Genomic DNA, 14,930 nt, shown 5'->3' with positions numbered 1-14,930 from the left:
CATTTGAGAATGCCTGGGGTTTGACATGATTATATGAAAAGCTTTCAGTGACAAGCTGATGTTGGGATGACACTGAAGCAGTTCCCTCATGTTCATTTTTTAATAGAAACAGACATTTTTGCTAATTGCCAATGCTGTCACTGACACTTAGGGAAGCACATGCCTAAGACATCTGCAGTGGCAGAGCTCAAGGATCTGTGGAAGGAAGAAGATGCAGCTGTGAAGACTTTGTTGGGTGAAATAATATATTTCTACTATGCTACCTCTCTATTCTCAGGTTGGTATGATTTTTTGGAGCTCAGAATACACTCAGAAAAAAGATTCTTAGGCATGAATGTACAATCTGGGTTTACTGAATTTTATTGGTGGTAAAATGCATGCCACAGACATCCCTCTGCCATTTCAGGGAAGTGGCTGAGCTATATTCTCTGGGCTGTGCTTTGCTTTGCCCATTTGCCATCTTAGCGGAATAAAACCCAGCACTGCAGTAAAAGCCCATTTCATTGAAGATTATGCATGATTTGTTTTCACCAGCTCCTGGTGGTACTGACACAGTTACAAAACTTTTGGAATGTTCTAGGTCTGGCAAAATAAGGTGGCTTCTGTTGCTAAAATATTTTTCTCTGGCATAAACCAAATACCTCTAAAATGTCACACCTGCATTGTTTGGGAAAAAAAAGTATTATCCATCAGTCCATTATCTATTGGTGATGTCATGATGGGCCTCAGGCTCAGCTGGAGACTCAAGATGCTAACAATAGATGTATTTTGACAGAAAAGAGAATAATAAATTGCAGGTCTCTGTGAGCATTATTCAGTACTTCTATAACATGGGTAAAATAAGGGATATGTTTATTTTTGGAAATGAGACTTCTAATGAATCAGACATCTTGACAAAGACACTTAGCAAAAAGAAAAGTAACTACAACACTTCATTAAAGTAAAAGTATCTTTACTATTAATATACAAATGGTGAAGAGTGACAAATAATTGATATACTTTAAGCCATACTTTCAATGTCTTTCATAAATACAAAACCAGCATCTGCGATATTACTTCTTTTTACAGTATAGAGATATATATATATACACACAGCATTTCATAGGGACATAAGATTCTGAAACAATAAACAAACTAGCTCCAGTGGTAGCTAACTTATTAATACATAATTCAGGTGGCAGATATCGCAAGTGGGCTGTTGACAACCTGTGGAATAACAAAAACAAGATATGGTATGCTTTAGCTCATACTGTACACAGCATACAAAGATGTACCGAGTGCTCATTGCAGCAGGAAAGCTTTTTGTTTTTTTTCTCCTTTTAAAACCTTGTCTAAGTAGATCAAAATTCTTAGTGAGAGCTCTACACCATGAGCAATAAAATTATCTTCTGGGGGAATCTGACTCCTTTATATATTTGTCACTGATCTCTCACAGAGACTCTGAGGGTTTGTCTTGCCTTCCTCCAACCCTGCATTTTACATCTGAAAAACCGTAGCCTGATTACCTGGGAGAGCTAAAGGATGTGGCAGGGTTAATGTCCCCTCTCCTCTGGTTTTCTGAGCTCTCATCACCCTGCCTTTTGGCAGTGCCCTCCATCAGCCTCCCTTGCCTCAGCTGCTCCCCATTTCCCTTGTCAGTGCTGAGGGGGGATGCTCCCAGCCCTCTCCTGGCTCACTTTTGGCACCTGCTCTCCCTGGCAGCTGCTTTCCTGAGCTGTTGGCACTGCATCTGCTCACCTCACCCACTCCCCATCTCACCTGTGACTTAAGAGCTGCCAATACAAATTTGGCAATAAATACTTATTTCATTTCTCTGGGCTAAAAATGGCCAATATTCAAGTTTGAAAGTCAAACATTATGAGGCTCTCAATGCCTCTTAAGAGAAAAGACAGACCTGTAAACTGAGAATTCTCAGAACCTGATCCAAAGCCAAATTTTTAAGGCATATTTTGGCTCAGGTCCAAGTAAATTGATATAAGAACACATTTACATGTGCAGTGGAAATACTGAAGATCACTCAAAACTTACAGAACTGCTGTCAAGTGGACAGGGTACTACAGGAACTCATATGAAAAAATCTGAAAAAGGGGTGAGGAGTTTTTAAAAAAGATTTATTTAACCATGGTAGCTTTTCAACTATCAGAAAGATTATCTGAAGCTAACCAAAGAGATTTCATATGGAGCACTATTTACTTAGAATGTTTTTATCTTCACCTAAAGAAGTATTGCAATCACAATGAGTTATTTAAAGAGATGTTTTATTTCTGCACATACAGCAATGTATGGGATAAAACTGTCATTGGATATTCTACCACCATTTCCTGATCACTGACACTCCTGATGGAAAAAACCTCCTCTGTGCAAATTGTCAGTAGGAGCTTGGCAGGAGGTTTGAGTTCCACTTACAGCTGGAAATCTGATTCACAGAGGGAATTTGATCAGCTGAGGACAGGCAGAGCCTCGCTGAGGTGGATGAATGAAATCCAGGTCCTGCTGGAATCAGTTTGTGTCTTAACCCCTGGAGGCCTGGACAGAGGCCAGAATTCTACTGGGACTCTTTGTGCAGCACTCTTAGCACCCCTCCATAGCTCAAAGAGGTCTTGAACTTTCTCAGTAAATGGTATTTTGGAGGTCCTTTATCAGGAGTGAATATCATCCAACAGACACAACTATTCTACAAAGATGTTCCTTCCTACAACAGCTTACACAGCAATGGTGAGGCTGCAAACAACTGTGAAATGAACATTCTCTCCAGTTTTACTCCAGAGGTAAAATGGTGGGAAGATGCTCCTCTCAGATTTGAGGAAAGATTTTAATGTTTTAGGTCTAAGCACTTAAATAGAACTAAGGAGACTTTCTATCTGACCTTCAACTTGAGAAATTGGTCAAAGCACCCCTATACATTCATCACGTTCTCCATCTACTTGAAACTTTTCAGCAGTAAGACACCCATCCTGACCCTTACTGGAATCATGATCTCAATAGATTTTTGCAAATTCTGTGTTTCAAATATTTATGTGACTTGAAAATAATACCTTCAGTTTAATTTAGATTAATATTTGAGCAGAAAAGTATGTGACAGTAAAGCTTTCAATTATTTTAAACAGGCTTTGTAGACAAATTGTTGAAGATTTTTCTTTAATAAAGCAGAGTGGCATGCTATCAAAAGGCACAAATACATTTCCATTATCTGGACTACGAAACAGAAAAAATGGTGTGATGATTATACTACAGTTTGATGATTGGCACTGAAATAAATAATCAAACTAATTACCATCATAAAAAGAAAGCCACGTTTTTTGGGATGAACATCGATGCAGAGGCTGGAGACAGCAGCTGGAATTTACTGCACCAGGGACTGATGTCAAACAGCCTTTGTAGATGATGGCCATGGTGTAACTATGTTGAAGATATCTATGAAGAAATAGAAAGTAGCCCCAATCCTGCAAGTTCTCTTGTGAAAGTAAATCCATCTTCCCACTCACACCCACCCCACTAATGACACTGTGGTGCCATGTAAGGGGTGGGGTCAACCACACAAAATTTCTTGCAAGACTGAGGCCTGAATAAATTAATCTTTGTCACATTAGGCATTAGCATCACCAGAATAGTAAATATTTCTGCAACCACAAAAAAATCTTAGAAGTCAAAAAAGGCAAATAAACAAACAAAACCAGAAAAAAAACCTCTCCAGGGTACGTTTGATTACTAAATTGTAAAATATTAATTAAAACTTCGTTATTATTGTAAATTAGAACTCAGTCTACTAAAAAAAAAACAGCAAGGAGCTTTAAGCAATTTTACTTTTACTCCTTTTTTTTTTTTGAAAAGAGATTGTCACTGCCACATTTTGTTCAGTACTAATTTCAATGGTTCCCTCCCACCTTGGTCCCTGGAGTATGTTAGTGTAACAATTCAGATTACTTTTACAAATAGTTATATTTTGTCAACTCTTCTGACATTTCATACTAACACTTAAAATTACTTTTAGACAGTAAAAGTGACATTTATACAGATACCTCTTTTTGTTTGTTTTGTTTTTGCTTTTTTTTTCTTTTTTTAATCTAGAATAGGAAAAGAAAATAAACAAATGTTGTTATTCCAGTTCTACATATATCTTACAAATTACTATGCGCTGTCTCTCATTTGGAAATATTTGGAACTGTTTTGAAGTATTTTTTCAGCATTTTTTCATAGTGAGAGTTTGGTTTTCTCCTGCGCAGCACAGAGCTCAAGCACAAGAGATAACCTATTAATCCACAGACCAAAAAAGGTGAGCTTGGACAGTCCATCAGAAATTTAGAGCAGTTTTATTCTCAGCCCTCACACAGCTCAACTGCCAAGAGACATAACAGCAAGAAGAAACTAAATACTCTTGGAAACAGCTTTTGATTTGTAATCCAGTATAGTGGGAAATGCTTTTGCTTCCAATATTGAAATAACACTGTAATATATTTTGCTTGTAAAGAGTAGCACAGGCATATTAGTAATAAATGTGCTGACAAGACCTCTTAAATCTTCTAATCCCTTGTAATTAGAAGCCATGTCAGGGAAAAAAAAAAAAAAAGGAAAACACCCACCAATATAGAACTGTTAGGATATGATTTTTTTTTTTCTGTAAGTTCAGCAAAGAAGTACTAAAATTTGAAAAGCATCTGCAGTTGAGCCTAGACACTGTTAGTTCTGCTACATTGGCACCTTCTTGTGGATATAATCAGGCTGGCTTCAGAAAAAACACCATTTGCCTAGGGAAGATTGAACTGCACCATCCAAAATTGTCACAGCAGGTAGAAGAGGAAATTGTCTACCATCTTCATCCTCATCCCAGTCAAAATATTGTGTGAGAGGATGTTCAAACCACACCAACAAGATTATTCTCAGCTGCTGGGGTTGTCCAGGTCCCTTCTTTATATTTTGATAGAAGAAGAAAGCTCAGCTGCAAGTACATGCTTTCTGGAAAGAATATATATCCATATAGATAAATGAGACAACTGTTCTCCTCATTATGGTTAGGAGCAGGCCTGCTTGCTGTGTGCTTACAAAGAGTCAGGAAATCTGATTAGAAATTATCAGAAATCTGATAGACAAGCAGCTATTTAGTAGTACTGCCTGCTGAGCATATGGGAGCAACACTGAGAGTTCATAAGGGAATATCTCCATCTTCCCTTCACCCAGAATTAGTGTCTCAGCATTTAGAGAAACTTCTTTACAGCAGTTTTCAATTATTATCTTCCATGACTTTCATCCTATATCACCATCCCCTCTTATCCATTTTCTCCACTTTGGTACTGATTTTTGTGGGGATTTGGCCCTCTGTCCTAGCCAGACCAGAAGTATGTCTCTGTCCTCAACTCCTTGGTTCATTTTAGGTATTTCCCAGAGTGAGGAAAAGTTGTAAAAAAACTCATAAAATAACTTGCTTTTTAAAAATAAGAAAGATCTAAGAATTAAATATAAACATATTCTCCTCAGCTCTTTCAAATGCACTTAAACTTAGATTAACAAGAAAATTATTAAGACATTTTCTTCAAATTTAAGGAGATCCTTTCACATTTCACTTTCAGTTTTACTGCACAAAAGTCCAAAAGTACAAAGATTTAAATACGATCAAAATTCAGATATAGCATGGATAAAACATAATTTGATGAGTAAAAGTACATTTAAACTTCAGGCATGACTTAGATGTGGAAAATTCACAACTTGCTCTACCAGTTACTCCCAACAAGTAAAATTTTCCAGTAGAGTTTTCTATGGTTTATCTACTTTTTTCAAAGCAAGGCTTTTGAAGAGTTTGTTAGTGTGGATGCACTATGCTGAATGGAAACAAACAATATTGCTCCAGTTAGTGGAACAATAAATTAAATCAATGATTCATTCATATGAATGAATTTCAGATGAAATAAATCTGTCAAATTTCCTGTGGGGGAATATGACCAGAATGATAAAAAGGAATATCTTAAAGAAAGTTTGATAAGGAAAAAAAAAGTATTTGGCTGAATATAAGATTGCATTAGTTAATAATTAAAAATTATTCCTAACTGCTTAAAAAAACCCACATTTTCCATCTGTTCTTAAATAGTACTTGTTAAGACAAAGGATATGAAATCACAAAGGAAAAAGTCCTGCTTCAAAAAAGGCCAAGTTTGATATTTTATATATTGATTTGGGGAGAAAATGTATTTACTTCACTAAACCACAGTTTTATCCCTTAGCTAAAGGGTTTGAACTAAGACAAAAATGAATACTCTGTATGTAAAAATATGTTGGAACAAATATTGCAAGTTTTCATTTAAAGTGAAAATTATGATTAAAAACCAGATTTCTTTTCACACCTTGGCTGCATTTTAGTTCACATGTAACTCTCAAAACTTTCATACAGAAAACCTGAAGCATTGAAAATCCTAGAGCCTTTCAGAATCACTCTCATATCATTAGGATGAGGCCAATAGATTGTTGTGAAATATTTTGTCAATTTTATTTGAGTTGGTATATTGTGAATACCAGGTTTTTTGTTTGTTTGTTTTGTTTTATTTTGTTTTGTTTTTTGTTTTTTAATTGAAGAACCCAGAAGAAACTGCAGTGGGACCTGGCTCTGTGTTGAAGAGTTTGTGGGTTTTTTAATGCTTCAAGTGATAATCACAGCTGGAATGACTACTGAGTGCCAGCCAGAGCTAAGATCTTGAACATTATACCAAGACTGGTTTAGCTGTTTGGGATTTTTTTAAAGGCAACCTAAATTTTCTTTTTGTTATAAATGGAAATAAATACATCAGCATATGGCATTTCATGTATGTAGCTTGCATGGTAAGATCTGGAGAGGCCTGATGTGCTGTTTGTAGTCAGGGGTGCTTTAGAATTTCTCTTCTAAATAGACACACTTTTCATATAATAAATTATAGATCTTATTCTGCAGATTTTTCAAATTTATAGCATGGACTTGGTGTCAGCAAAACTACATACAAAAACCATTAACAACAAAAAAAGATATAGAAAAGAACTGTAGACAGGAGCTGTTTCATTGTATGTACACATGTACTAACTATTCCAAGCTTAAGTTTCCCAAGAAATTAAGGTCAGCTGTAAAGTTTTGGTCACAGGATTACTTCAATCCAAATGCATTATCCAGACAGCTGTAGTTTATCTTATTATGCTTTGCTATCATCTTCTTTTGACTGGATGATGTCATTAGCAACTTTGATTTCTATGGTTTCTGGATTTAAAGCTTCTTTGCCATTTTCCTCCTTTAGTGGCAGCTTCCTATCAGAAAAAAAAAGAGGAATCATGGTAACACAAAAACAAAACAATCTGTAATTTAAGTCTATAACATATGTATTGTCTATATAGGTCATAGTGTTGAACAATAGGTTTTTTTTAAATAATGCATAGCTATTTTATTATGAACACTGAGGTTCTTTGCTTTTAAAGTGATTCATATTAACTCTTTCCATTTGTGTAAAGCCATAAAAATCACATTATAAGAATATTGGTGCTGTTCAAAATGCAGTTCTTCAATAAGACAAAAGAAAAAAAAATCAAATTACTTGACTGCAGACAGTACAGAGGTATGTGATGACTAGGATAATGTGAAACACAGTCACTTTTAAATCTCAGTTAAACTCTTTTTAAATGTCTTTTCTACATGTAAATTCAATTGTATACAAAATAACACAGCCACTATTGGAGATTTTGCTAAGGTATAAGTAAAGAAATTCTTATAGTGCAAGGAGATAATGGAAGTTATTATTTAGAAAGTTCTACTGCTTAATTTTCATGGATCACACAATATAGCTTCATTAATAGCTTACACTCTTTTAAGACTTAGAAAAATTCTGAAGATTGAGCAAAAAAAAGTCCCCACCCTCTTGAATGTGATCTCATTGAAAAAGGTCTTGAAAATCATTGATTCCCTTCTGCCAGTAATTAGCTGTTGAAAAATATAGCTGTCAAAAAGATGCATGGTTTACTGAGATGTTCCTGTAATAATGTCTCCTGGGCATGATAGTTCTTAATCGAGATTCCAGTTTGGGTTTGCTTTCTGGTTTTTAACTAGGGAATATATGACTTTTTTATTCATAATAACTGTTAAATGTTTCAGTAAATTTCTGCTTTGATTGCTTTGATGTCCCAAAGAGCAATACACTGTTCAAAACCTGTCTGAGGAATCTCTTAGGAATGTTTTATTACAAGACAGTGTTTAATAACTGCAAATAAAACAAAACAATACCTGAATTCCCAGTCATATGAGATTTAAGTTGTCTGAAATGAACTAAGAAAGATGCTGTTTATCCAGAGGTTAAACAATGAGCACAACATGTATATGAGAGAAATCAAAGATTAACTTGTTCTACTACAGCAAAACACATGGGATATATCATCAGATGTCTGGCTCTGAGCACAGAGAGAGGTATCTACTAATTGTCTGTTTCTCATGGCACACCCAAAGGAAACAGATTTCAGCCCACAGCAAGATGCCTGAAAGAATGGAAGCAACAGAATCAACATGAACCTATTTTAACAGAAGGTAAAACACTGGGGCAGAGGAGGAGCAGCTCATGACAGGCATTTTTGGTAAGCAGGCATGTGTGCCAAAGATCTGATTAGACAAAGCACCAAAGTACTAAAAAAGCCCAAAACCTAATTCAATGTAGTTTTAAGAAGAGCAGAATGATTTCTATAGATGGTGCTGGAAAGAAGTAAATATTTAGTCAAAGTTAAACTGGGGAATTGACAGAGTATACTGTGTGGAAATTTAAAGAAATTGGTCTAAGTGCATTAAGTCCATGTTACAAAATATTTGAAATAGGAAGATTTGCTAGAACCCTATTGAAGGATACCAGACATTATTGAAATCCATGTTCACACAAACAATGAGATAAAATTAGCCTTGCTTTACATGCAAGCAGAGAACTACTCAATGAAAGCTACACAAAAAAATAACTCATCAAAACTGTCCTCATCACAAAGTTCATGCCCCATTCTTGAGTCCAGTTATCAGCAGACATTGTTCTTTTTCCCTATGGCAACATTTTTATTATTTTGTCTTTTTTTTTTTTTTTCCACTTGCTTTAAATATATATTTAATCTCTATTAGTAAATTCAATAATTTTCCACTTTCAATTAACTAATTCAAGTTTAAGTGTTCTAATTATACCAATTTTTCTACACCAAATTTTTCTTAGCTACACCTTTTAGAAAGAATTTTATATCTTTCAGCTGGACAGACTAATCCTTTCAAGCGTTTATTCATTTTATAATAAAAATGGTTTTTGAATAATCCAACAAACACACAACAAAAAGTTATTTCACTTTAATCAGATGGTTGCTATAAATCATTAATAATATTGATTTCCTCTAGCACTGTATGTGGCCTAACATCAACAGTCTGCTGATACCCATAAAAAAACTTTAACTAAAATGTTACTTTTTTATTTTATAGAAAAATGACTCCTAGCCATTTTGGTACTGAAATTCACCCAACTGCATCAATACTAAGAAAAACTCAACCAGTGCTAGAAACTGTCAGAATATAATTGTTGTACCACACTGCAGGTGGTATTTTAATCATATTACAAAACTGTGATATGAAATGCAGAGCTTAAACTATTTCCTGCCAGCATGATTAAAACTCGTTGACTTACAGGCAAAGTGCTTTGAGCTAATCTGTCACCCATGGATTCCAAATACAGCTTTAACAAGGATCATCTCAGATAAGGTAAAAAACAGTTTGCCAAATAATATACTGAGCAATATAATAAAGAATATTGTTGCAAGAGGAAGTAATCTCTTTACTAATTAGTTCCCACAACTTCTTAAATTGCATTTGAAGTTCTGAATGCAATTTGCTATTATTCAACATAATTCAATTAATAAAAATATTTCATCTAATTTAACCTCAAGGCTTATCTTGTATACCTTTAAGACAGCCAGAATTAGTCTAATAATGAATCCTACCTTGTTTCACTGGCTGTCTGAAATGTCCTTGAAGTTTTCTTTCCTGCAAACTAAGCTCTCTCCTCCAAGATCACTGCTGGCAATCCTCGCCCTGCCCAGCATGTGTCTTTCAGGGTGTTATTGGCAATGTATTTTTGTTTTATTCCTACTGAGAGACTGACTTCTACTCTACTGCATCTGCCCTTTGTGCATCTCACTCCTGCTTTATATTGCTTCTCTGTTTCACTGGTATGACCAGTGTCTGAGTCAAAGGTCTCCCCAAATTCCTCTGGTACCAGTGGCCCTTCAGTGGCCCCCGATTGCACTTTCTCTTTTCATCTTTAGTTTCCCAAATGGCACTGTCCCAAATCTTTAGCTGACTTCTGTACTGCTGTGCCTTGGACTGCTGAAGCCTTTTGTCATTGGTTATGAGGGAAAAAACTACCAAGAAGGAAACTGTCATCATTATTAATATCTTTCAGCAGTCCTATTTTTCCAAGGACATAATGCCAATCAAATCCTTATCAGTTGTTCCTATGAGTTAGTTTTTCGGGGCTTTTTTTTGGTGTTTGTTTTGGTTTTTCTTTTTCCTCATGACAATGGGGACGATTCTTTCCCCCTCCCCTAAGATGATAAAATATTTTTGTTTTTAATTTTCGCATGTTTCACTCCTGTCACCTGATCTAATGATTGTGATAAGCAGAAAGAAGTGAACTGGACCTTTCCTCCTATCATGTTTCCTGCAAAATACATCTGATTTGCAAGATCTAGCATAACAATAGTCCTGAATCAGGAACAAATGTGGACCAGGTGCTTTACCCATTAACATATCCAAGGCTTGCTGGACTTGTGCAATGTTTACATTCCCCTGACTCTTTAGATAACTGTGGGCTTTCCACTGTGCCCCTGATTACAAATTCTAATATGAAGAGCAAACATATGAGTAGTCACTCTACAGATTAAGTAATTATTTCATTAACACAAGTTCAAACTCTTTGTGCATGGCTTCTTCAAAGAACTATACAGCTTAATGTGCAGCTACTTAACTCTCTATTTACTACAAATAAAAATGACAGTGGTAGCAAATCTTTTTTTTTTAAATCAAAGGTTCTGGCTCTTACATAATGGTAAAAAAAGAAATTTATTTGCAGTTTCCTAAAACAAAAAGACTGTTTTGTTAGAACACCCTCTCCGTTTAAAGAGCGAGTATGATTTCATCAAATTATCAGCAGATGAATTTCTGTATTTACTACATAATCATCTTCATAGCCTTGATGCCTTGAAGATGTCATGAGGTAGGAGATTTTCCCAGCACATGGAAAGTGTTGGGCTCAAAGCAAAGAAAACTTAGAGGTTTCTTCATTAATTTCATCCCTGGGCACAAGGCTGGTCCCATTATTCAGAAGGCAGCCAGAGCCTGTGAGCATGGCTGCAAACTGCTGTGGTTTCTGTACTGAGAGAAGGTTGCAGGGACTAGAAGGGGGGATGAGAAAATGGAGCAGAGGCTGCCCTTCAGCACGATTAATCCAATTACACTGTGTGGACTTAAATACTGAAGTTCTCAGTTAAGTGTATGAAAGCAGGAAGGGGACACTCCAGTGAGGAGCTGGGTTTCTAGAGCACAATATCCCTATGCCCCATCTTCAGGATTATGTGAAGATTTCTGTGAGACTCAACTTAAGGTCATTCATGAGAGTTTGGAGATTGTTCCCACAGGGTAGTTAATAATTGCTGGGTAGGTGGTAAAGATCAGGTGCAATCAACAAAAATCCTTGTACTGCTGTGCTCAGCCAGTGTCAGTAAAGTACCATGATTTAGAATGATTGTTGTAAAAACCAAACCAATCAAACAAACCCTACACTCACACACTGCATTGCCAAGGCAGACCACTCTCATGGTGATGTGCACCTCCCTCAAATTGTGGGAAGTCCAGTCTGTCCTGGACTGTCTGGCTTGTGTGAAACTCCAGGGAACATCAGGCTACTTACTCTGGTTCTGTGAGGGGAGTTGTCTCATTTGGCTCATTTACTGGACTTCCATCTTCATGGTTGGTAATTCTTTCATCCTCTGTTCTCATTTCCACTATTGGCTCTTTTGATCCATCTTTCCTAAAAATTATTAAAAGAGTTTTAGTCTCTTATCATCACATTAACTACATACATTGCACATAACGAATTACTAAGATCCCTTCTCTCAAAAGTTGGCAAAGAAAAGGCAGAACTAATTATCAGTGACTAACACCACCAAGACACATTTAACAGCATGTTCCCAATTCCTTGAAGTCTTCAAAGCATCCTGTATCCATGGTTACTCCCCTAGCTCTGTAAACATTATGAATTAGCATATCAAAAGAGCATTTTGTTGATGACTAATAATAAGGTGACAGCTTCTTCATGGGAATAGATGTAAACTTCCCTAACCTAGTATAATAATGGTAGGACTCGATGCCTAGTTATACTTGAACTTTTCTGGCAGCATTAAAGGGCCATTATGTGAGTATATACACCACAAAAATGTGCTTTAATCTCCTGAGATTGTGACAACCCCAGCTGCCATTGATGGAAAGAACCCTTGTGTTGTAAAAATCTAAGCCTTTCTGCTTTTGCTGCTGGAAAAAACTGTTTCTACATCATATTTCACTCATTCTAGGAATAACTGCTAGTCTCTCACAAGTAAGTAAATGCATAATGTGCTACTTAGACAATGAATTATAATGGAGATGGAGTAGTGAGTATTGTCACTATGATGCATCAATGGCAGCTGTTTTTGGGACAGCATGGAAAGGCATTTGGTTATAAAATGTTGATAGCAAGGTATAAACTGTTGTCAAGTGACATTTCCAACTTTATCTCCCTAAGGTCTTCCCATTCAGGAGGGTCTGTACACCAATTTGTAGCTGGCTACTCCGTGAATGGGAAACTAAAGCATGAACTGAAGTGCTGTGCTCAATAGGAAGGGACAGCTGAGTCAGTGCCAGAAGCTTCACATCTGGATTCTATTGATCTGGGCAGGCTGGCTGCACATGATGGAAAAAACACTGATAGTCTTTCTCTCAGTGTCAGACATGGAGAATTAGGAAACCGCTATTTTATGTCACTGCTTCTATTTGAACCATTATTTGATATAAATAATCTTGAATTCTCTCACAACTGGTTTTGCTCTGTGGAGTTGTTTCTGAAATGACACCTCTTTTAAGAAGAACCCAACCAAGATGTGAAGTCAAGTTACCTAAGAAAGACACAGCCTGAAACCAAACAGCCAGAATTAAACCCCAAAAAGACATTTACACCTCCACTACTGGCAATGGAGACACCTGCTCAGCTATGAATATGGGGGCTGCAAGATCTCCTGTGCTCTACATCCATCTGAGGATGGGTGGGATCCAGGGAGCTGAAGGACAATGAACTGTAAGACCTGACTATTGGGAGAGGCACATAGAAGTTGGACCAGCAAATGTTATTTAAACTAGACACAGGCAGCATTCTCACAAATATTACAGTGCATGTGTATGTTGCCTACCAGATGAACAGGATGAGGAAATTATGCTTTTTTCTAGTAAAGAAAAGAGAAATGTTTAAAATGAAGGACCATAAGTAATCTTCTTTCCAGTTTACCTATGGAACACTCAGTAAATGTCACGTCTCTAAAGTGTGATTATTTTATGTTATCAGTACTTGAACTGTTTTTTCCAGAGATCTCACTATCCACTCTAATAATTTAAGAGACTATATTTTCACATCAATGATCAGTTCATTCACATTTGAGTGATGGAGTAGCCACTACAGAAAAGTACTTGTGAGAATCAGAATTGTTTATTTCCCACTCATGTTTAGCAATCATTGACTGTTGCTATGAAGAACAAACACTCACCACCATTTAATCCACATCCAACTCAGCACTTCTACTTAAAAAAAAAAAAAAAAAAAAAAAAATCAACAAGACCTTTCATTCCTAAAGTCTACAGACAAGAATCAAAATTTTCCATCAAGTGCTATATCTAAGAAGAAAAACACTCTCACAGATTTTCTATAATACCATGTCCTTCATTCCTGGATTTACTGGCAAGTTTTTGGGTGTTAGCAGCTCAAAGATGGATTCGGAAAAATGGAGTTGGAATGATCCATTACCTGCTTCTCATGAACCAAATCTGTGTCTGTAACTAGTACTGAATTACAATTGATTTCTTTTGTGTCAAGCTGGACAAAGGGGTCATCCTAAACTGAGCTGCAGTATTTATCCTTTTTTGTGTCTCAACTTTTCTTTCAAAAGCAATAAACAACTCTACACACTTCAGAGCAACACTTTTCCAAGTAGTAGAAGCATTTTCTTAATTCCCTTTGCGACTCCACAAAATGGCCATAAAGGTAATGTCAGTTGTACAGACCACGTTTTATTTTAAGGATGTTTCCAACATACATGATTAGTACTCACAAGTAAGCAGCTTTTCCTTCTTCCAGCTCTTTACTTTTTCCACTTGAACCACTCTTTTTCCCACAGATCCTCCTGGTGATGCACATGAGCAATCCACATTGTCGTACAAAGAAGCAGCTAACATCAGTCACAACCAGGATTAACAAAAGGGCTGCCACTCCCAGGCCAATGACAGCACCAAGTCCCAGACCATTAAAAAGAGTGTCTTCAAGGAAAGAAAAGCAAGAATTATTAATAACATTAATCCTAAAATAGAATTTTCTAAGCTGTTGGTCAGGAGAGTAAAGAATGTTTAGGAATGAACCATTCAGAAATTATTGGAAATAAACAGTCCTGAAGATTAAGCAAATATAGTACCTGACTAAAATCACAAAAAAACATTTCTTCTGCATATTTTCCCATTGCCAAAATTCCAGTAAGTTCACAGAAAATAAATGGCATTATATAATAGAAAATAATATCAAATATTAATATTCCATTACTAAGAGTATCAATAAGCAGCCAAAGTAAAACATTTTCAATGTTCAACATGAACATTAATATAAGTTGTCTTTTCTACATTTCAAATA

At 36.1% G+C, this 14,930-nt stretch overlaps 1 protein-coding gene across 1 annotated transcript in view; it reads right to left on the bottom strand.

Moving 5' to 3' along the window:
* Window positions 1-935: 935 nt before the first annotated feature.
* NCAM2 (neural cell adhesion molecule 2) overlaps window positions 936-14,930 on the bottom strand; it is a 258,288-nt gene continuing 244,293 nt past the window's right edge. Inside the window, exons 16-18 of the mRNA XM_056500737.1 lie at window positions 14,362-14,566; window positions 11,919-12,038; window positions 936-7,257 (exon numbers count right to left, since the gene is read on the bottom strand). Coding sequence (XP_056356712.1) covers window positions 7,146-7,257; window positions 11,919-12,038; window positions 14,362-14,566 — 437 coding nt within the window. The 3' untranslated portion in view covers window positions 936-7,145. The remainder of the gene's footprint in view (window positions 7,258-11,918; window positions 12,039-14,361; window positions 14,567-14,930) is intronic.

The sequence above is a fragment of the Oenanthe melanoleuca genome, chromosome 1, assembly GCF_029582105.1.
Source record: "Oenanthe melanoleuca isolate GR-GAL-2019-014 chromosome 1, OMel1.0, whole genome shotgun sequence".
Classification (NCBI taxonomy): domain Eukaryota; kingdom Metazoa; phylum Chordata; class Aves; order Passeriformes; family Muscicapidae; genus Oenanthe; species Oenanthe melanoleuca.
Note: the sequence above shows the minus strand (reverse complement) of the source record. Positions and strands in the feature narration are given on the sequence as shown.